Here is a 22,329-nt window from a genome sequence, read left to right on the forward strand (position 1 = left end):
GCCTGCAGGACCAATGTTGGCCACTAGATGCCAGCATTCGCCTGTAAATTTATCTCAGTCAGTTGACTCGTCTCATCAGCCTCACTGAATGATGTCATGAGTTAACTGTTTTTTTGTTTTGTTTTGTGTTTTTTTTGATTTTGTCCCACACCAAAGCCCATAGAGAAAATCAGTGATTTTAGCTCACGGGGACACAGGAGCTGCTGCTCTACTGCTGCCTCGTGTGGTCACTTTGTGTCACTGGGGTAAATCCGAACAGATGATTTCAAATGCCGAATTGACAAAATAAGACATTTGAACTTGGTGATGGAGGCAGCAGTGGATCAACAACTCCTGTGTGCTGTGATGTTAAAATCACTGATTTTCTCTATGGGCTTTGGTGTGGGAGAGTGAGTGCTTTACAAACTTCAGTTTCCTGTTAAAAATGGTGAGGTTTTTTTGAGATAAAGTGACAAAATTACACTATTTAACACTTGTATTATGATTATATCAAAAAATGTTGCCTTTAGATGTAGAGTAAGTGTAAAAAGTGCAATGACATGTTTTTGTGTTTTCTTCTGAAACTTCAGAGAGAAAACTCTCTCTCTCACACACACACACACACACACACACATTCTAAACATATTCACAGGGGGAGTTTCCTGTCAAGAGGACGAGGAGGAGGAGGAGGGAAAAGTGGGAGGAGAGGAGAGAAGGAATGTCCGAGCTGAAGCCATTGTGTTCTGGAGAGAGAGAGAGAGAGAGGAGGGAGGGAGGGAGGGAGGAGGACAGAGTGACTGCTGGGAAGTATAAACCCTCTCAGAAGGAGGTGTGACCATGACTGTGAGTCGTCGACAGAGGAAAAAGCTCCTTCACTCGTGGATGAAAACTTGCTGATCGATCACTGATCAGATCATCACTTGTTTTTTTTGGATCTGATCTGAAGATGTGGGATGGAAGGAGTTTGGATTCTCTGCTGATTTCATGTGGAACAGCTGCTTTCTGACTAATCGATTGATCGGCTGGTGAACTGATCTGGTTCGATTGGTCGAGGCTGGGAATCCTCATCCACTGATTGGACATCAGCCCCTCAGTTCATTGATTGATTGATTGATTGATTGATTAGCGATGAGTGGCGCGGGGGACATGGTTTGCGAAGGCTGGCTGCGAAAATCACCACCGGAGAAAAAGTTACGACGTTACGTGAGTATCACCACGGTAACGACAAACAGTTTGTGGAAAACAAAATTACCTGTGCAGTTTTTTTTAATTAAGTTTATCGCTGTTTACTCCCTCGACTCGTAAAATGAACGTCAAATATCGTAAAGTGGTGAAGCAGCTGTTCAGCGTCACGACTCCACCTTTATTTATCGCTTTACTGTTGTTTTTACAAAGTAAAAGCTCATGATGTCGGGAGAAGCGGTGAATCTGTTTGTTTTGTGTTTATTCGTCAGTGTTCGTACATAGTTACTAACTCTGTTTCTAAGAAGTTATAGTTGCATGTTTAACTACAACAACAGAGGTAGCAGTCGTAGCTAAGGCTCGGGAAGCTGTAGATGCGAGACAGGTCCGATGTTAGGGGTTAAAGTTACGACATGGAAAGTTGTATAGTTACGATCGAGACGAGAGACTTCGTAGTTACAATTGTGGAAAGTCGTAGTTACGATGAGAGAAATCGTAGTTAGAATGTTGTAGGGTGGGGTGTGTGGGACTGCAGTGGAAAATGGGTTGATTTTATTTTGAAAGTGTGTCTTATATCTTACATAAAAATCCAGTTACTTCTGGAACAATTTAAATCTGCAGCACAGCTTAGACACACACACACACACACACACCCTGCATGCCTTGCCAGTGAGTTAAGCTAATCACATTTCTTTCTTTCTTTCTTTCTTTCTTTCTTTCTTTCTTTCTTTCTTGCTACATACACATGTTGCTGTGAGGAAAATGTCAGGAACTTTAGTTAGAAAGGACTCCATTACCCACAATCCCCTGCTGGTCTGTCAGCACAGCAGTTGCTGATGAGGTGATGAGCGGCTGATGTTCAGCAGGTGGAGAGCAAAGACCAGCAGAGGACTATACTACTATATATATATATATATATATATATATATATATATATGTGTATATGCAGCGTCTTAACTGCAGCAGAGTGTGTGTGTGTGTGTGTGTGTGTGTGTGTATTATGTAATGAATTAATCGCTCTCAGCTGGGTCTGCTTGGAGGAGCAGGCCTCCCTGAAGATTTGCAAGGTTTGGAAACACACACACACACACATTCTTGTACAGCATTCTCAGTGAGGTCATCGTCGACATTATAACCCAGCCCTAACAAAAAAAGACACTTTCACTAAATCAATAACAAACCCACTCCCTCTTTCTTCTACTTGTTTTTTTTATTTCCGCTGGTTTTTCTTTCTTCCGCTCTCTAAACTCAAGCTAAACACCAATTTTATGACTAAAACCAGGTCTTAACTGTTAAAAACACCTTTTAAAAGTGCAAGTACCGCACAAAATGTCACTGGACCTGTAACATTTAGCCAAATGCTCACGTTTATGACACTAATGTATTATTCATACATTTTAAAATTAAAAAAAGAATTCATAGTTTTTAATGTTGCACGTACGGTTAGCATCAATTTTGCAGATGCTTGAGTCGCCCCCTGATGGATGTTGAAGAGACTCGAGGTTTCAGAAACTTCCACGTTAGATATAATCTCTAGACCATGGTGACAATGTTTGGTTTTATATTTGGTTTATATATTACATTGTTTTATTTTAGCATTAGCAGGAAAGGGTAGCACATCTTAACGCAATGCTAGCTTTAAAAACATTGTTATGTACTTAAAAGTGCACTTTAATGTTACACATTATGGTTAGCATCAATTTTACATTCGCTTGTGTCGCCCCCTAATGGATGTTGACTAGAATATGAGGTTTCAGACACCTTCAGGTCATATTCAATCTCTGACCAATCACGTCACAGCAGCCAAAACAAAGTGAAGTGACACAAAAAGCAGAACTAAAAGTGGATCCTTTAAGGAAACAAGCTGTGAAATTCCAGCGCCATCAGACTGAAAGTGTGGTCAGGTCACGTGACCACAGTTTGGAGAAGACGACGAGGAACTGAAACAGAGCGTAAAATCGCTTTTGTTTATTTTCCTCAGGTCTGTGTTAATTTTGGTTTGGTTTTGGGGGGGGAGCAGGAAGGAGGAAGTGCTGTTTTAGATCCATTGTGCCCTTTTCCTGTTGGGGTCAGAGGTCAAGAGAGGAAAGAAAACAAGAAGACAAAAGAAGGTATTTTAGGTATAAAAGGTTAGCATTATTGTTTTCTCTTTTTTGATCTGATATCACAATAATTGAAGTGATTTTAATACAAAGCAGGTGGAGGAAGGATTAGGGTGCAGTTCCGCTTCTGCCCACTAGACGATTCCTTTAAAAACTGACGGTAAACAAATAGCTGAACTGTGGACAAACATTATTTATTATTATGGCTACAAACATGTTTTGTTATGATACGATAAATTTAGCATCACGAGACGCAGTTGCGATGTTGGTCATGGTTACATGACGGATATGATTGGAATTCATGTAAATGATGTCGGAAGACACGGTTACAAGACAGAAAGTCAGGGTTACGATGTCTGAAGTTGTGTTTACGATGTCAGGAGTTATGATTGCGATGATGTACGTCGTAGTTGCTGTGTACAAAAGTTGTGTTTGCGATGTGGAAAGTCCACATGGTTCCAATATAGCTAGTTGGGTGTACAATGTCGGGAGTTGTGATTGCGATGCTGTACGCCGTAGCTGCGGTTTACGAATAGTCTTTACGATGTGTGGATGTCATGGTTACACTGTGGGAAGTAGTGGTCGGGAAGTTGGTTACAGTGTTAAAAAGTCATTATGGTTACGAATTGGACGATGACGTGCTACCATCATGGCCGCTCATAGTTTGTTTGTTTGTCTGTTAGTTTAGCTAGCTCACGTTAATTTCACTTTATTTTGAAAACAGGAGGAACTTTGGCGCCTCCTACTGCTTCAAACCAGAGGAAAGAAAGAAAAACAATTTTGCATTGTTTACAGTCGCCGTGCTGCTCTGTCTGTGATCATCACACACACATGCACACACACACACTCTGCCATCCCGGTGCGGCATTTCCTCTTCAGCTATGGCCTCTTCCTGTTCGTGTTTGGAGAGAAATGTTTGGGGAAATGAGCTTGACTGTGTTTAACTGCTGTGTACTTTGATCATAAAACACACACGTGTGTGTGTGTGTGTGTGTGTGTGTGTGTGTGTGCTTGCATACTACATGTCATGTAATTTAAACCGATCTTCATGCTCGGTTTCACACCTTTTAATAACTCTAACACACACACACACACACTGTGACTAATGTCTGAAACATGAGGTGTCATTTTGTTGCTCTCTCATGGGGGATGACCTTACCCATAATGCTCAGCACATGACATCATCATCATCAACCTCAGGTGTGTGTGTGTGCTTGTTCTTGTATTTGTGGTTTTGTGAGGACCAAAAATTCCTATAAACCATACGGAGTGAGGACATCTTGGCTGGCCCTAACATCTTTAAAGGGCTTTCGAGGTGGCTAAGACCTGGGGCTTAGGGCTAGGGTTAGAATTGGTTAGATACTTAGTTATGACGGTTAAGGTAAGGTTAAGGGGCTAGATAATGTCTTTGAGGGTCCGTAATTGACCTCATAATCAAGTCTATAACCTATAAATCTAAAGTGTTGGAGGGTGTAATGAAGATGTTAGCCTGTAGGAGGCGCCAATGAGGCATCAAATCAATGCAAAAAACATGGCATTATCTAAAACATTGTGCTAAAGTGCTTTAAAACCTCTTTACTTATGTTGTTTTACAACTTAGTGTCACTTTTCAGCAGCAATGTTCACCATGATAGGCAGCCAATGTTAGCGAACTGCCGCTAACGTTATGACTGAGCTAACGTTACGTACGTTAGCTCAGTGGCTGCTCTAAAATCATGGTTGTGAGTTTAGCTTTATGTTAGCAACACAAGCTAACAGTATAAAAGCCCGAAAAACAACAAAACAAGGAGATGAAGCAAAAACAAAGACGACTTATCTTTGATAGTTAGTTAGTTAGATAGTAAGTTCTACATAAAAAAATTTGCTGTTCTAGCACGTCTAGAGCTAGTACAAGAAGGGCCAAGTTGAGCTGGAACTGTATAATGTAAAAGACGTAAAATAAATGTCCACAAATAAACATCTTGTTTATAAAAAACTCTGTCTTCCAGGCGTGGAAGCGTCGCTGGTTCGTGCTAAGAAGTGGCCGTCTTAGTGGAGAACCTGATGTCCTTCAGTACTACAAGAACCAACAGTCCCGGCGACCCATCGGAACCATCAACCTGAACCTGTGTGAACAGGTACAACAGACTGTTGGTCTCCATGGTGATGTCACATTGTTATCATGACTGAGCTCACGATCACATCACTGCTCCAAATAAATGTTAACCTTGTTGAGAGTATGTTTGAATAAAGTTTGAATGTGAGCATTTTCTTGCTGCAGTCAGTGTTTCAGTCTTTCTGCCTCTGTCTGTCCAACTGTCCCCTCGTCCCTCAGGTGGATGCCGGCCTGTCCTTCACCAAGAAGGAACTGGAGAGCAGCTTTGTGTTTGACCTTAAGACAGAGGAGAGGACATGGTACCTGGTGGCCGAGTCTGAGGAGGACATGAACCGCTGGGTGTCGTCCATTTGTCTGCTGTGTGGCTTCAACCCCACTGATGATGGTATGGTCCAATCTATGGATGAGTGGGCGGAGGAGGTATGGATTTAGGTAGCTAGCTAGGTAGTTATTTAGCAAGGGGAGTAGGTTGTTAATTAAGTAGCCTGGAATCTAGGAATGTAAGGGGCAGGTAGGTAGGTGGCTACTTGCTTAGGTAGGTATTAATGTACCTAGGTAGATAGCAAAGGTAGCTAGCTAGCTAGTTAGCATGATAGGTAGGTGCTGTGTTTGTTTTCCTCTCAGCTGTAAATTTATATCCTGTAAATGAGAAACCATGAGAATAGACAGTGTTGTTATTTGTTTCAGACAGACCTCCCGCCTGTGGCCCTCCCGCCATCGCCACTGCGATGTCAACCGCCGGCACTGCCGGCATCTCTACGGCAACTGTGTCAGTCCCGCTACCTTATGACCCAGTGAACGTGCGACACCTGGAGCCTGGCGGTCACGTTGAAGAAGACTACCTGTGGCTATCACAGTGTCAGAGTCACATCAGGTGATCACATGCCACGACCAGTTTATAATAATAACAGTTATGATAGTCAACAAAATCATAAATCAATAAACAGATTAACTGTTTTTATTTAAGTAAAACGTTTTCCCACAGACTGGAAAAAAAAGCAGTTGCAGGTGAATCAGTTTCATGAGTCTCAGCCTTGATCATGCCCACACTTTTCCAAAACTGTTTGACAGGACATGAAATGTGAGGTTCACACATTAGTCTGTAACTCACCTGCAGGTGTCGCTTTGATGAACTGTTTTTTTTAACGTGGAGATTATTGTTGAGAAATTCCATTTCATATTTTAATAGTTTTTTGTCAGTGTCCTGTAGCTGCTAATGTCAAATACTGATGCTACAGTCTCTGGCTACACTAGCAATTTAATAGCAACATTGCTAACTGCAGTTACTGTAGCTGCTAACATGAAACATTACATTACATTAGGAAAATGCAACAGTAGCTACTAGCATAGCGTGACAGGTCAAACACTACCATCAAACACCGTTATTTCACGCGTTGCTACAGTAGCTGCTAGCATTGTCGGATGATAAAATGGCTGGTCGTACGATTATTTTTGGAATGTGGTATTTGAATGTTTTGCTAAAGACAAAAACAAAAAAAACCACTGTCGTGTTGTTCTGAGCATCCCTTCTTTTCTTGGGTGTCTCCAGTCCTCCTTCAGGATCGTCCACCTCTCTTGACACCGACTACAACGACAGCCTTTGTCCTCCTCCTTCTGCCACGTCCTCTTCCTCCTCCAATTCCTCTTCTCCTTCCCTGCTTCCTAACGGCGTTCCTCCTCTGTCCTCCGGCTGTAAGGCGGCTCCGTGGACAGTCCCCTCCATGTCGGGTTCTCTCAGTCAGTCCTTGGATGCCAGCGTGACCTCAGACCCACTGAGGCAGGCCGGCAGACCGCGCTGTCACCCGTCTCCTCACCCAAGGAAACACTCTCTGGATTTGCACGTGCGTCCCGTGGTGATTCCTCTCAGCGAGGACGCACACCCTCACCCTGTGTCGTACGGCGGTTACCAGATCCCCCGCCCGGCCTCCACCCCACAACCACTGCACACCTGCCGCCCGTCCGCCACCCCCAGTGTGGACTCCTTAACCCAGACAGAGCTCCACGCTTGCGTCCCCACTCTTCCACCTCCTCCTCCTCGTCCACCGAAGCCCCTGGTGATCGTGGCCCAGGGAGAGACCTGGAATCTGGGGATGGGACTGGCCACGCTCCCCCGCTCCTCCTCCCAGTCAGAGAGGAGGGACGGGGGTGTGGTGGGAGGAGTTCTGCCGAGGTGCAACACTGTCACTGTACCAGGACGCACTCACACAGGTGAGATGGACACGCGTGTCTTGGTTTATTTCATTACCCTAAACTTTGTTACTTTTTGAGGCCAAATACCTTTGTTAGCATCGTAGACTGTTAAATGAGACGTATGAGTCTTGGTATTTCTTTGCGTTACATTATGCAATACAACACTTACGTTACATGATGCTACACTTTGTGGCGTTACGTTACGAGACAGTACGTTTGTTATGCTATGCTACGCTATGTTGTGCTACATTACTTTGCGCTACATTTGATTACATCTCATGCTAAAAGAAGCCATATAACTGAATTAGCTTCAAAGACTGCCAAAATAAAAGTCTTGGTAGTTTGTTGCGCTACGCTATGTTGTGCTACATTACTTTATGCTACGTTTCATTACATCTCACGCGTCACTTCATAAATCTCTGTGCTGTGTTTTCCAGGCGGCGAGTCGTTCTTCGTCCCTCAGTCTGTGTCTGACAGAGTGAGCATGTTCGAGTTCAGCGACAGCTTCAGTAGCTACTTTGTGAGTCTGAACCTCATGACGATCAAATTACGGATATCACCAAATGTGAATGTCCGTCCGTGTCCGTCAGCTCCTGACGTCTCTGTCCCTGTCTCACTGTCAGCTGAATAAAGGTCTGGTTCCTCTGAGCAGCATTTGCCACGGAGACGACAACGTGGATGAAAACTATGTTCCCATGAGCGCCACCACCACTGAACCTCCTGTGGCTCCAAGGTCGGTCAGAAGACGCGTGCTGAGTCATCATACTGTCTTAAAATGATTTCAAATAACAATTTTTATCAATCGCTTCCATGTAATGTGACCCCTTGCCATCAAGTCAATGACTTATTGTAAACCAACAGAAGACTCACCTCATAAAGTCTATGTCTACGATGTCTTCAGAACACACTCACGTCTTTATCTCACTGTGAGACAGACTTTTCCAACAGGAAACTGAAGTTTGTAAACTGCTCACTCTCCCACACCAAACCCCATAGAGAAAAGCAGTGATTTAAGCTTGTGTGGACACAGGAGCTGCTGGACTAATGCTGCCTCGTGTGGTCACTTGTGTCATTGAGGTAAAAGAAAACAAAGGTTTTCAAAGACCGAATTCACAAAAATAAGACATTTGAACTTAGTGATGGAGGCAGCAGTGGATCAACAACTCCTGTGTGCTGTGATGTTAAAATCACTGCTTTTCTCTATGGTGTGGGAGAGTGAGCGGTTTATCGTAGCCTGAAACTGATCAGCTGGACTATTCCTTTAAAGTGAGCCACTCACATGTGATCTTGTCTTCCAGAGCTCCTCCCCCTCCACCTTCTGACTCCTGCGTCCCACTCCGCGATGGCACCTACATCCCGATGACCCCCGCGACCTCCGGCACCGTCGCAGGTGACCCAGCGTCACTGGGGAGGCAAGTGCCGCCACCCGTCCACATGGGCTTCCGTACGTCCCCGCTAACTCCCGCCACACCCGCTTCCCCGCTGCTACGCAGGAACACCACGACCCCAGGGTGCGAGGCCACGCCCCCTCCCATTCACCGCAACCTGAAACCACAACGCAAAGGTGAATATTAACACTTCTACAAAGAAGAGGAAGCGCTGACTTATATGAATTTCTGAGATCGTAACTTCACAATTTTCTGCGTCATGACCAAGATCTCTTTCTCTCTCGCCCAGTTAAGCCACCCCCCCTGGACATGTCGGCGGTGCAGCAGGACTGGCAGGAAGTCCCGCCCCCTGTACGCTCACCTGTCACCAGAACCTTCACACGAGAGTAAGCTGCAGTGTGTGTGATGTATTTAAAGCTCTGTCAGCGATCTGCTGCCCCCATGTGGTGGTGAGGCAGAACTGCAATGGATGTAGTAATTTTTTTTTTAGATACTTTATTAATCCCCCTTAGGGAAATTATTCTCTATCCTTTCGACCTGGTGAGGACTTGAACCGGCGACCTTCCGGTTACAAGCCAAGTTCCCTTTCCACTTGGCCACAGGCTGTCAAAAGCAGATTTACAAAATCTTTGTTTATAAATGAAAGAATTAAGATAAGAAACATCTTTTAAATATGATCCTGATTTTTCACTGTTTTGTCTAAATCATCATAAATCTGCGTCGTCATTTCCTCAAACTGTACTTTTTTTTTCATTATCTGTTAATCTGCCGACTCATCAGTGACGTCCTGATGTGTCACATCTTGTCTCTCGGTCATTTTAAAAACCGAAAATATTCAGTTTAAACAAGATTTATGTGGATTTTTTCACTTAAATATCTCTCTGATGATCAGTTAATGTGTGTGTCAGTCTGTCCTCCCGTCCCTCAGTCACACCGGGCTCGTCTCACAGCTCGTCGCCTTCCTCCGACTCTGACGACCCCGACGAAAACTATGTCGCCATGACGACCTCCAGTCTCAGTGTCAGTGCGGGAGAGCAGGTGAGCGATCGAAGACTCCGCCCACTGTCACCTCCTCCTTCTTCTTCTTCTTCTTCATCCCTTCTTCACCCTTCCGTTTCCTTTCTTCCCTCTTACAACAGGAACAGTGAACCACTCACTCTCCCACACCAAACCCCATAGAGAAAACCAGTGATTTTAACATCACAGCACACAGGAGTTGTTGATCCACTGCTGCCTCCGTCACTAAGTTCAAATGTCTTATTTCAGTGAATTCGGCTTTTGAAATCCTGCAATCTGATTCACTTCAGTGACACAAAGTGACCACACGAGGCAGCAGTAGACCAGCCTCTGTGAGCAGCTCCTGTGACCCTGTGAGCTAAAATCATTGATTTTCTCTTTGGGGTTTGGTGTGGGAGAGTGAGTGCTTTACAAACTTCACTTTCCTGCCTCTCTGCTGCCCTCAAGTGGCCACAAAACTGTTACTACAGGTTCAAAATATCTACATGCCCACAGTTTTCAACTTTTATCGTTAAAAATGTGCTTATTTTTGCTGCTTTTTTTTCATAATATTTTCTTATTCTTATTGTGTGTGTGTGTGTGTGTGTGTGTGCACGCACAGTCTCTCAGGCTCATGATGCACAGGGCCTCAGAGGGCGGAGTCAGCAGCCCGTTGCTACGGCGAGCCAGAGGCGACAAACAGGTCGAGTATCTGGACCTGGACCTCCACACTGGGCGATCGACATCAACAAGACAAGTAATCTCTCTCTCCCTCTCTTTTTTAGCCACTAGAGGGCAACAACTCATCTTCTCACACCTGTGTTAGCTCATATTTAGCTTCATTATTCCTTCTGATGCTTTTTAATGTTTACAGTTGTCCAGTTTTTGGATAACTGAGTAAATTGGCTGGCTGTATAAAGTCTGTAATGACTGTGCAGGGAGCGCCCCCTGCTGCTGAGAACCAGACTGACTTAGCTCATTGAATCTATGTTGACTTACGTCAACGATGTCTTAGGAATTCATTTCAAATTTACTGACAGGAAACAGGAAAGTTTGTGTCACTTCGTGAAACGCTCACTCTCCCACACCAAACCCCATAGAGAAAATCGATAATTTTAACATCACAGCACACAGGAGTTGTTGATCCACTGCTGCCTCTGTTAGTCATTCCTCGAGTGTTATTTTGTGAATTCGGCATATAAAAGACTTTGTTCAGTTTCACCCCAGTGACACAAAGTGACCACACAAGGCAGCAGTAGAGCAGCAGCTCCTGTGTCCCCACGAGCCAAAATCACTGATTTTCTCTATGGGGTTTGGTGTAGGAGAGTGAGTGGTTTACAAACTTCAGTTTCCTGTTGGAAAAGTCTGTCTAACAGTGAGATAAAGACGTGAACGTGTTCTTAAGACATCGTAGACGGCACGTTTGACTTGTGCTTAACGTTTTGTCGGGAAATCCCGTTTTCCTTTTGCAGAAACGCTGCACGGCTGGAGGAGGTGGCGGCGACGGCGGCCGGCAGGTGGACGCTCATGAGGAGCGAGCGCGCACTCATCGCACAAGCGTGGATTACGTGGTGGTGGACCCGAAAAGAACCAAGGCGCTGAGGAACACCAGGGAAGCATGGCATGATGGGAGAATGTCCACGGAGAAGGACAAGTTTTAGGCGCCGCGTCCGCGCAGCAGTGTTCCAGGGTCGTGACCCCAGTTCTTTTATTTCAGGCCAGATTCACGGACGATGTAATGATCATAACATAAAATGATGTCGTGTTTCACTCTCGCTTTATTTAGTTTGAGTCAAAGATTTACTTCAGTGTTCATTTAAAAAAAAAGGATGATAAATTATGATTATTGAATCCAGTGAAGTCACAGCTGAATTGATTCTAAGTGAATAAATGAATAAACCACTTTTTGTTTTCTATGGTTTTTATTCACGTTTCTATAGTTTTATTCACATTTGTTGTTTTTATTCACGTTTCTATAGTTTTATTCACATTTGTTGTTTTTATTCATGTTTCTATTGTTTTTATTCACATTTCCGTTTTTATTCATGTTCTCTCTTTGACACGTCTGCTAATGTGACAGTTACTCACACAATCCCCAACAACAACATACCTGAGATTCTTATGATGTGACAGTAGAAACTCATTTCTTGACCTGATTTAACCCGACAGTCTATGGTCTGACACCTGAGCAAGTAAACAGGATTGGCTGAGCCCACAAAAGGCCACGCCCCCTCATCCTTTGTATACAGAAGATCAAAATGTTTTTTTCTCATCTCTGGGAGAAGAAGAAGAGGCAGCAAAGGTAAGAGAGCTTTAATTTCAATGTCTGTTTTTAAATGTTGGTTAAAGTCAGTGAGACTGAACCAGGTTACGCTCACTTGACCTGTCATCACGTTAGCTGTGGATATTTCATCTTAAACTTAAACTGTGATGTTTTTTATGCTGAATGTGTTTTCACGTGACAGCGATGTTCGCAATCCGCTGTGCAAATGCAACATGGAATGTTAAGTATTAACTTAAATCTAAGGTTTCTTAAGAACGTGCTCCGTGTCTTTATCTCACTGTTTGACAGACGTTTGTAAAACCACTCACTCTCTCTTTTTTTTCTCTGCTGTTAATGCTGTAACATACTGTCACGATGTGATTGTTTGTTTTTCATGGAAATGCAGTTGGCGACACTTGGCGCCGGCCGGGTTTCCTCTCCGCAGGAGAAGATGATCTCCTGGATCCTGCTGCTCGTCCTGCTGAGTCCGTGTGTCCGTGGTCAGTTCCCACACTCACTGTCTTTATTCACTTAAATGAACTAAACCTGACGACGTAGTAATGTCTCTGTCTCCTCAGCAGGTGTGTTTGTGGTGAACGTGTCTCAGGTATACTATCAGGCAGAGGAGAAGGACAACGTCACACTGGAGTGGACGTTCACAACCAAACCCAACAGCGCTCCCCGGGTCCTGTACGTCGTCTGTTCCCTGAGAAGTGAACACAAAGTACTTTATCACCTGCACGAGGGCGTTGAGGTCTCAGACACTCAGGACGAGCAGTTCTCAGGACGAGTCCGGTGTGAACGAGGCGTCCTCCGCGAAGGACGGATCAGACTCCGCATGTCCACACTCAGGACCAACGACTCGGGCATGTACCTTTGTCGTGTGTGGACGGATTACGGCCGCGGGTCTGAAGGATGTCGACTCAACGTCACAGGTGAGGCGATTCAGTCAAAGTCAGTCAGACATACTGTTGTTGTTTTGTTGACTCTTGTCCCGCGTCGGTCCAGCAGCTGTGGACGAGTCTGAGCCTCAGAGACCCACAGAGACACCTCCACCCAGGAGTCGCAGGAACATCGGCCTCTACATTGCTCTGGGTTTCGTGGTAACAGGAGCTGCAGCAGTAACATCAGATCTCCTGGTTCTTTGTTCTGTTCTACGATCCAACTTCAGTCCTGGTTTTATCAAATCTGCCAAAAAAGATGAAGACATCAACGTGAACCAGTGAAAACATCTGATCCATGATGCTGTTTTTCCCCTAATGTCTCATACATGACTTTCTATGGAGAAGATCAATGACTTTCTATACAGAAGATCAATGACTGTATGTACAAAAGATCAATGACTTTATATAGAAGATCAATGACTGTATATACAAAAGATCAATGACTAAATATCGAAGATCAATGTCTTCATATACAAGATCAATGACTGTATATACAAAAGATCAATTACTTGATATAGAAGATCAATTACTTTATATACAGAAGATCAATGACTGTATATAGAAGGTCAATGTATTTACAGTATATAGAAGATCAATGACTGTATATACAAAAGATCAACTTCTTGATATAGATCAATGACTTTATATACAGAAGATCACTGGCTTTATATACAGAAGATCAATGGCTTTATGTACAGAAGATCAATGGCTTTATATACAGAAGATCAATGACTTTATATACAAAAGATCAATGGCTTCATATACAGAAGATCAATGGCTTTATATACAGAAGATCAATGGCTTTATATACAAAAGATCAACTTCTTGATATAGATCAATGACTGTATATACAGAAGATCAATGTCTTTACAGTATATAGAAGATCAATGACTGTATATAAAAAGATCAATGACTTTATATACAAAGATCAATGGCTTCATATACAGAAGATCAATGGCTTTATATACAGAAGATCAATGACTTTTATATACAGAAGATCAATGGCTTTATATACAAAGATCAACTTCTTGATATAGATCAATGACTGTATATACAGAAGATCAATGTCTTTACAGTATATAGAAGATCAATGACTGTATATACAAAAGATCAATGACTTTATATACAGAAGATCAATGACTTTATATACAGAAGATCAATGGCTTTATATACAGAAGATCAATGACTTTATATACAGAAGATCAATGGCAATGACTGTATATACAAAAGATCAATGGTTTTATATACAGAAGATCAATGACTGTATATACAGAAGATCAATGACTGTATATATTGAAGACCAATGACTGTATATACAGAAGATCAATGACTGTATATATAGAAGATCAATGACTGTATATACAGAAGATCACTTACTGATCACTGACGGAAGTTCAGAGATTCTATAAACAAAAGATCATTTATCGTATATAGAGATTATTGAATGTATATATAGATGACTTGGCTTCACTTCATTGGCCCGTTGGTTACTGCAGCTTCCCCTGATGTTGCTGGACACGCCCCTTGCAATGATTACGGGTCCACTCACTCTAGAGTTCAGTTTTACTTTGACTTACAATCAAGATGACTAACCCTTGGTTCAACTTCTAGAAACTCCTCCTCTTTTTGTTACATTTATTTATTTTATTTTTGGTCTGGTGTAAAAGGGACTTGTACCCAGAGAGTTTCTGGTTCAAATCCTGACAGGTCAAGGGCTAGGTACCCAATTCCCACTGCACTCTATGGACTGGGTTAACTGAACATGCTTATATTTGTACTGAATTATTTTCCGTTACCATTAAACGACCTTTTAAATTTGTCACCTCTTTCCCTCTGGTGTTGATGTTTATGCAGATGACCAACGACTACATAAAGACAATGATTACATATGCATGTACAGTTGAGGACGTAGTTATTAGCCACATGATAGGTGTAGCGGTGCAGCAAGAAGACCGGGGTTTGTGACCCGGTCATAACAAAGGTTTTTCTACATAAAGTTTGTATGTTCTCGCCGTGTGTGGCTTTTCTCCGGGTTCACCAGTTTCCTCCCACAGTCCAAAAATATGTAGATTTGGGAGATTTGGCAAATTAGACACTCTAATTGGACTGGTGATGTCTCAAGGGTGGGTCTGGATTGGTACCAGCGCCCACCCGTGACCGTCCTGTGGAGGACAAAGCTCTAGAAAATGGATGGATGGTAAATACAGAGGATCAGTGTATATGCAGACGACCACTGAGTGAATATACATATCATCAAAGACTGTATGCAATGTCCTATCTGGTAGCATCCATCTGCTACCACCTTTTCCTCCACATGAGGGTCGCGGGGGCTGTGCCAATCTTTGCTGACATAGGGCGAGGGGCGGGGTCACACCCTGGACAGTTCACCAGTCCATCACAGGGACTGAATTAAAAAAAAGTGTCCTGTACGTGAAAACAAAGTTGTTTATGGTTCATGGACCGTGTAACCAGTAAAGTAAGGTCTGATGCCAACAACAGTTTTAAAAAGCAACAACCAGTAGGCTCCTCCCATTGTCCTCGGCTATTGTATGTTATTGATGGCTGTGATTGTTGTTGGCGCCCAATTGAATCAGTATTGCATCGTTGACACTGGTCGTGTAACTCACTGGAAACTTTTTGACGTAAACTTTCAACGACATATTCTTTTCCACACGCTAAACATCGCAGAACTTTACAGAAAGAAAACTCACACGTTTTCCATCAGAGATATAGTTGTAGAACTTTTGTTGGCCCGAGACCAGTTTTAGGGAGTGACACTTGGCATCAGTGGTGTTGTTTGACTGCATGCATGTGTTCATAGTTCCAAATCCGATCATCAGTTTCTTTTCCCATCCCAGCTCAGACAAAGTTTCCTTCTTTGAATTTCACCTACGTCACATTCATTAAGTAGAAATAAAGTATCCTTATTCAATGATGAAGTGACATGTGTAGAGTGGACCACTCACACACACACACACACACACACACACATATATATGATATGATATATATATATAAATTCCACATTTGGGTGGTCTTGTGTGTCCTTCACCCTCGGATCCTGGGAGCCTGAGCGTTCTGTGAAGTATCTTATCTGTTCACAGGAATATATTCTTCTGGACACAGCATTCCCAGAATAGTTGTTCGTGGGATTTGTTGGTTTTACGGCCTCTAGTGTTCACCACCATCACCACTGTCCTCTTCCGCTGATTATCGATGACCACGATGTCAGATGGATTGGCCACCACTGGTTTTGTCCACCTGGATCTGGAAACCCCACCGTATCCCCACCTACAGAAACTCTGAGAACACCTTTCATTTTCCTTTAAAGATTCCAGCCCTCTGTAGCCTCACAGTTTGATAGCATTGTTGGCGCAGTGGTTTGCGCTCTTTGCCTTTGTAGCAACAAGACCCGGGTTCGAGCCCCGTTTGGAACAAGGGTCTTTCTGCACTTTCTGTACGTTCTCCCCGTATGTCTCTCCGGTTTCCTCCCACAGTCCAAAGACATGCAACATGGGGATTGAGGTAAACTGGACACTCTAAATTCACTGTAGGTGTGACAGTGAATGGTTGTTTGTCTCTATATGTGTCAATGGATACAGTGGTAGTAAATAGATGGATGAAATTGTGGTCCATCTGAGTTTGAATGGTCCTGATGTCGCTGCTTGTCCTTCCATGTTTGACCCTCTGGCTCCTCCTCTCTGCAGGTGTATTCGTGGGTGTTAGTTGAAGTTGACGTTAAGTTTAAGGTAACTTTATTTTTATATTTAATATTAAGGACAGTGGCTCTGACAGAAACCCTGAACTCTCACATGGTGTGAAGAAACCGGATCACACAGAGAGAGAGATCACCTGGCACTGTGGGTTTTACAAGAAAACAAAATGTGGAGTTAAATTAACTTTCGTTTCTCGGCAGGAGGGCGAAATCTGATAATGTTTCATGTAAGTGCTAACCAAACCAGTCTAACCGGGACGACCGCGTCTGTCTGTCAGCACCAGGTCAGGTAAACAGGCGTGGGGTGAGTACACAGTATATATCTTGAGTCTCACCCAAACGGGTTTTACTCAGACTTGAATCATCATCTGTTCAGGTAACAGCTTTGAATTTATTTTTTAAAACTACGTTTGTTTGTTTGTCATTGTGTTAGGCAGAGCAACAGAGCAAAATAATATTACAGAAAGTATAGGTCTAAATAGAATGTTATTGCTTATTTACACTTTGTTCCGTGTTGTTTTTCTGCCTTATTTGATGTCTATGTGACACAGTTTATAGCCTTAAACTCCAGTTTTTAACATAAAAGTTTTCGACTTTCTTTTTTTCTCTCTCTTCAAACTTAAATAAAAACCTAAAAACCCACCTTTTTAAGAAAGCTTTTTTAGTTTCATTGGAGACGTTCTCTCTCCAATTATTTCTATTATTTTTTAATTTTTTTATGTAGCACTTTGAGATTGTTAGTTCAATATAAATGCATTATTATTATTATTATTATTATTATTATTATTATTATTATTATTGTAAACACAATAATATAAACTTAATTTGTAAAGCAGCTTTCGTACAAGGACCGCAGCTCAAAGTGCTTCACAGTAAAAAGAAAATGCATCATTTAAAAAGCAAACACAACACGGGGTGGAATGAAGAGGAAAAGTCTGAAGTAAAAAGTAAAAAACCCGCTTTTAACTTCAACTTTTTAAATAAAACAAATAAAACGAAAGAAGAGCGTGAGTGAGATAAAAGCCAAGTTTTAAGAAGCGATTTAAAAGATGACACTGATTTAGCAAGCCTGATTCATCTAAACCTAATCCTGACACAAAATGTTTTTGTGTCAGTTTAACAAAATGTCACTCACACGTAACGTTTTGTGCTTCGTGACGTTACCAAGTAAAGACTTAAGTAAGATTTTGACAAGGCAACTGCAAGACACTGTTTTGTGTCAGGTTGTTATCAAATGATCGGAAAACCGGAACGCTGACATTCCGAACGTGTCTTTGTAGATTAGATTTTGGTAAGAGGACAGTTTCCTCCCGCTGGAGCAGCAGCAGCAGCTGACCTGGCTCCTCCTGTGGTTTGGGTCATGTGACTGTCTGAGGATCATCATCCTTTGACATGAGAACATTTTTTGTGCAAATTTTATGCAAATTGAAATTGATCCATTTTATCCAGTTTCTGTGAACCTGACAAACACTTTGACATAATTCCCTAAACTGCACAACAAACATTTCAAGTTTAAAGGATAAAAAAACATGACGATAATCTTGTGGATGTAACGTCTAGGGATCAGGTCAGTCAGCTGAGGCGGGTCAAAGGTCACTGGGACAACTGGGAAGATGGGACCTCAAATGATGCTGCTCCTCATCCTGTCACATATCTGTGGTTAGTTCACACTTTCATCTCCTAAAATAAAGGTCATTAGTCCTCTCTGTGTCCTCACTGTGTCCTCTCTGTGTCCTCAGCGGGGACATTTGTAGTCAACGTGTCTCAGAAACACTATAATGTACGGGAGGACGACGACATCACGCTGGAGTGGAGATTCACGCGTGAATCTGACGGCGCCACTCTCGTCATCTGCGACGTGTTCGGCAACCGCGGCGATGTAAAGACCCTCTACTACCTCCACCGTGGCGAGGAGCAGCCGGACTCTCAGGACGAGCAGTTCTCAGGACGGGTGCGGTGTGATAGAAACTGCCTCCGGGAGGGACGCGTGACTCTCCACCTGTCCAGAGTCACGCTCAACGACTCGGGCACGTACGCGTGCGAGGTCCACGTCGGCCGCCACGCCGACTTTGCCAGATGTGAAGTCAACGTCAGCGGTGAGTTCAGAGTCTGAGAGAGATCCGATTACGTCTGTCGTGAAATTTGACCGACCGGCCGAGAAAGACAAAATATACCGATCGCACGTCTCCGTCTTCTCCTGCTTCTACGGTAATATCTCTAAACAATGCTCTAGAATAATGTTCCTCTTACTTTATTTATGTTTTTCTTGCATATTCTTATAAAACGTCATTTTGTGTACCGGGCAAGGAACCACATGTGGTACCTTCTTCTTTTTACCGCGTGGAATATCTCAGAAACAGGCCAATTTATGCAACCAGCGCATCCACACGGGTTATATCTCAGTTGTATCTGCGACGTGACACATAAACACCGTGAGAATGTTCAAACAATAGTGATTATGCAGCTTAAAAACAGGAAACCGCAAGTTTGTGAACCGCTCACTCTCCCACACCAAAGCCCATAGAGAAAATCAGTGATTTTAGCTCACGTGGACACAGGAGCTGCTGGTCTACTGCTGCCTCGTGTGGTCACTCTGTGTCACTGACGTAAATCTGAGCAAAGGTTTTCAAAAGCCGAAGTGATAAAATAAGACATTTGAACTTAGTGATGGAGGCAGCAGTGGATCAACAACTCCTGTGTGCTGTGATGTTAAAATCACTGATTTTCTCTATGGTCTTTGGTGTGGGAGAGTGAGTTTTATTTTGAAAAACAAATGAACGAATGACACACGGATTATTAAATGTCTTTTTTTTGTCCTTTCACAGCAGCGACTGATCGTCCCAAAGCTCAGGCGACGACGCTGAGGCCACGCCCAGACAGTGAGGGCAGGCTCGGCGTCTACATCACACTGGTAGCTGTTGTAACTTTAGTAATTGTAGCTTCAGTGGGAGGAGCTCTGGTGTGTCACTGCCACCGTGCCTCGTGGCATAAAGTCAGAAGTGCGTCAGAATGTGAGAAGTCAAGCTTTCCAGAGAAGAGAGCGCTCTCTGACTCGCTCGTCTGTAACCCTCTCCCTCTGCTTCCACACTCATTGAACATCATTTAAATCTACATTTAAATTACTGTTGTAAAGCACTTTGGTAACTTTATTGTTTTTAAAATGTGCTATACAAATAAAGTGGATTGGATTGGATTAAATCCACCACTAGGTGGGGCGCTAAAATGACGTAGCGCTGGCGACGTAAGAGCGTCCGTTCGATGACTACACGCTCCGCAGCGGAGGTTCTCAAACTGTTTCTGTCGAGAACCACCTGAGAAAAATGCTGATCTGATCATTATCCGTGAGTTGCGTGAGCGAGAGTGAGGTGGTCCGTGTACCACAGTTTGAGAACCACTGCTCTGGAGGATCTGGCCCGTGTTTTGAGGCATACGGTAACTGTCTACTGTGTAGACGTATATTTGTTTTTCAACTAGAACAATGTTAGTGTGTTCTCCAACAACAAGTGCACATACAATAGTATAATAGGAAAACTTGGACCTCGTTTACGACTTCCAGCGTGTAAAATTAATTATTATCAGTGATCAAATATTCAAAAAAGTCAAATATTTCACCAAAATCAGTTTCTTCACTGTAAAAATGATCAAGAAGACCTGGTATTAGGATTAGGGACACAGGTAAAAAAAAAATAATAATTTTGGGAAACAAAATTTTATAATAATATTTGACATGTACAGTATATATGTGTATATGTATATATATATATATATATTAATATATACAGCGGAGAAAATAAGTATTGAACGCGTCAACATTTTTCTCAGTAAATATATTTCTGATGAAATTTCTAATTTTCTAATGAAATTTTCACCAGATGTCAGTAACAACCCAAGTTATCCACACATACAAAGAAATAAAAACATGAATGTCCCTGACAAAAGTTATGTGTAAGTAAGTGAAATGACACAGGGAAAAAGTATTGAACACATGAAGAAAAAAAGGTGTAAGAAGGCACAGGAAGCCAGTATTTAGGAAGCAATCCTGCCCAGTATCAGTGCAAATTAATATCAGCTGGATAAGTCCTAATTGGTGGCCTATAAAGGTTTCTCATTACCAAGGTGACACTCAAGAAGCATTTCAAGATGGGTAAAAGCAAAGAGCTGTCCCAAGACCTTCACAAGCTTATTGTAGACAAACATACGGATGGCATTAGTTACAGATGTATATCTAAACTTCTGAATGTTCCAGTGAGCACTGTTGGAGCTATTATTCGGAAGTGGAAAGAACATCGTTACACCATTAACCGACCGCGACCAGGTGCTCCTCGCAAGATTACTGACGGAGGAGTCAGAGTTGTCCAAGAACCAAGGACCACTCGCGGAGATCTTCAGAAAGACCTTGAAGAAGCAGGTTCAGTTGTTTCAAAAAAAACAATTAGTAATGCACTCCACCGCCATGGCCTCTATGCACGCTCACCACTGCTCAAGAAAAGGCATGTGGAAGCTCGCTTAAAGTTTGCTGCACAACATTTAGAGAAGCCAATGTTATACTGGGAAAATATAATCTGGTCAGATGAGACCAAAATTGAACTCTGTGGCTGTCATAACATACAATACGTTTGGAGGAGAAAAGGCGCTGCACATCACCTAAAAACACCATACCAACAGTGCAGTTTGGAGGTGGGAGCATCATGGTGTGGGGCTGTTTTTCAGCATCTGGCACTGGCAGACTTCATGCAATTGAAGGAAGGATGAATGGAGAAATGTATCGTGATATTCTTGAGAAGAATCAGCTGCCATCCACCAGGATGCTGAAGATGGTGGACATTTCAGCAAGACAATGATCCCAAACACAAAGCAAGAAACAATCAATTGGTTTAAGAGAAAGACAATCAAGCCGTTGAATGAATGGCCCAGTCAATCACCCGACTTGAATCCCATTGAAAACCTCTGGAAAGAACTGAAGATCAGAGTTCATAGAAGATGTCCCCTGAACCTTCAAGATTTGAAGACACTTTGTGTGGAAGAATGGGCAAAAATCACAGCTGATTAATGTGTGTGACTAGTTTCTCCATACAGGAGGCGTCTTGAAGCTGTCATTACCAACAAAAGCTTTTCTACTAAGTATTAAATCAATTTCAGCAAGTGTATTCAATACTTTCTCCCTGTGTCATTTCACTTTATCACACACAACTTCATTTGTAGACTCATTTGTTTTTATTTCTTTGTACGTGTGGATAACGGGTTGTTACTGACATCTGGTGAAAATTTCATTCCAATAGCCCCATCGGAAATATATTTACTGAGAAAAATGTTGACGCGTTCAATACTTATTTTCTCTGCTGTGCTTTGCTTTTGGTCTTACTTATAGTGGTTTAGAAAGCTAATGCACTCTATTTTTAGTATTATTTTATTTTAGCGTCTGAAATGTACCATTACTATTACTATTACTATTAAAAATTTAACAGTATTTTTATA

General features: G+C 42.6%; 3 protein-coding genes across 5 annotated transcripts; all 3 read left to right on the forward strand.

Annotated features, from left to right (window-relative positions):
• Positions 1-777: 777 nt before the first annotated feature.
• LOC122771641 (GRB2-associated-binding protein 1-like) lies at positions 778-11,835 on the forward strand. Its single transcript, XM_044029313.1, has 12 exons — positions 778-1,182; positions 5,252-5,380; positions 5,578-5,743; positions 6,046-6,232; positions 6,908-7,566; positions 7,986-8,068; positions 8,172-8,281; positions 8,847-9,112; positions 9,226-9,322; positions 9,845-9,974; positions 10,555-10,689; positions 11,405-11,835. Exons 1-12 carry the CDS (start codon positions 1,108-1,110, stop codon positions 11,591-11,593), a joined length of 2,226 nt encoding a protein of 741 aa, XP_043885248.1. The 5' UTR covers positions 778-1,107; the 3' UTR covers positions 11,594-11,835.
• A 167-nt stretch (positions 11,836-12,002) lies between these two features.
• Positions 12,003-14,151, forward strand: LOC122771376. Of its 2 annotated transcripts, none has more exons than XM_044028918.1 (4): positions 12,003-12,234; positions 12,602-12,695; positions 12,774-13,130; positions 13,207-14,151. In XM_044028918.1, the coding sequence occupies exons 2-4, from the start codon at positions 12,647-12,649 to the stop codon at positions 13,419-13,421; spliced, it is 621 nt and encodes a 206-aa protein (XP_043884853.1). In that variant the 5' UTR covers positions 12,003-12,234; positions 12,602-12,646; the 3' UTR covers positions 13,422-14,151. The 2 variants fall into 2 exon arrangements, with proteins under 2 accessions (XP_043884853.1, XP_043884854.1); XM_044028919.1 differs by having other exon boundaries at positions 12,004-12,234; positions 12,777-13,130.
• Positions 14,152-17,054: 2,903 nt separating this feature from the next.
• Positions 17,055-20,593, forward strand: LOC122770617. 2 transcript variants are annotated; one of them, XM_044027576.1, is made up of 4 exons: positions 17,055-17,158; positions 18,415-18,513; positions 18,594-18,950; positions 19,680-20,593. In XM_044027576.1, the coding sequence occupies exons 2-4, from the start codon at positions 18,468-18,470 to the stop codon at positions 19,958-19,960; spliced, it is 684 nt and encodes a 227-aa protein (XP_043883511.1). In that variant the 5' UTR covers positions 17,055-17,158; positions 18,415-18,467; the 3' UTR covers positions 19,961-20,593. The 2 variants fall into 2 exon arrangements, with proteins under 2 accessions (XP_043883511.1, XP_043883510.1); XM_044027575.1 differs by lacking the exon at positions 17,055-17,158 and adding an exon at positions 17,165-17,230.
• The last annotated feature ends 1,736 nt before the right edge of the window (positions 20,594-22,329 follow it).

The sequence above is a fragment of the Solea senegalensis genome, linkage group LG6, assembly GCF_019176455.1.
Source record: "Solea senegalensis isolate Sse05_10M linkage group LG6, IFAPA_SoseM_1, whole genome shotgun sequence".
NCBI classification, from domain to species: Eukaryota; Metazoa; Chordata; class Actinopteri; order Pleuronectiformes; family Soleidae; genus Solea; species Solea senegalensis.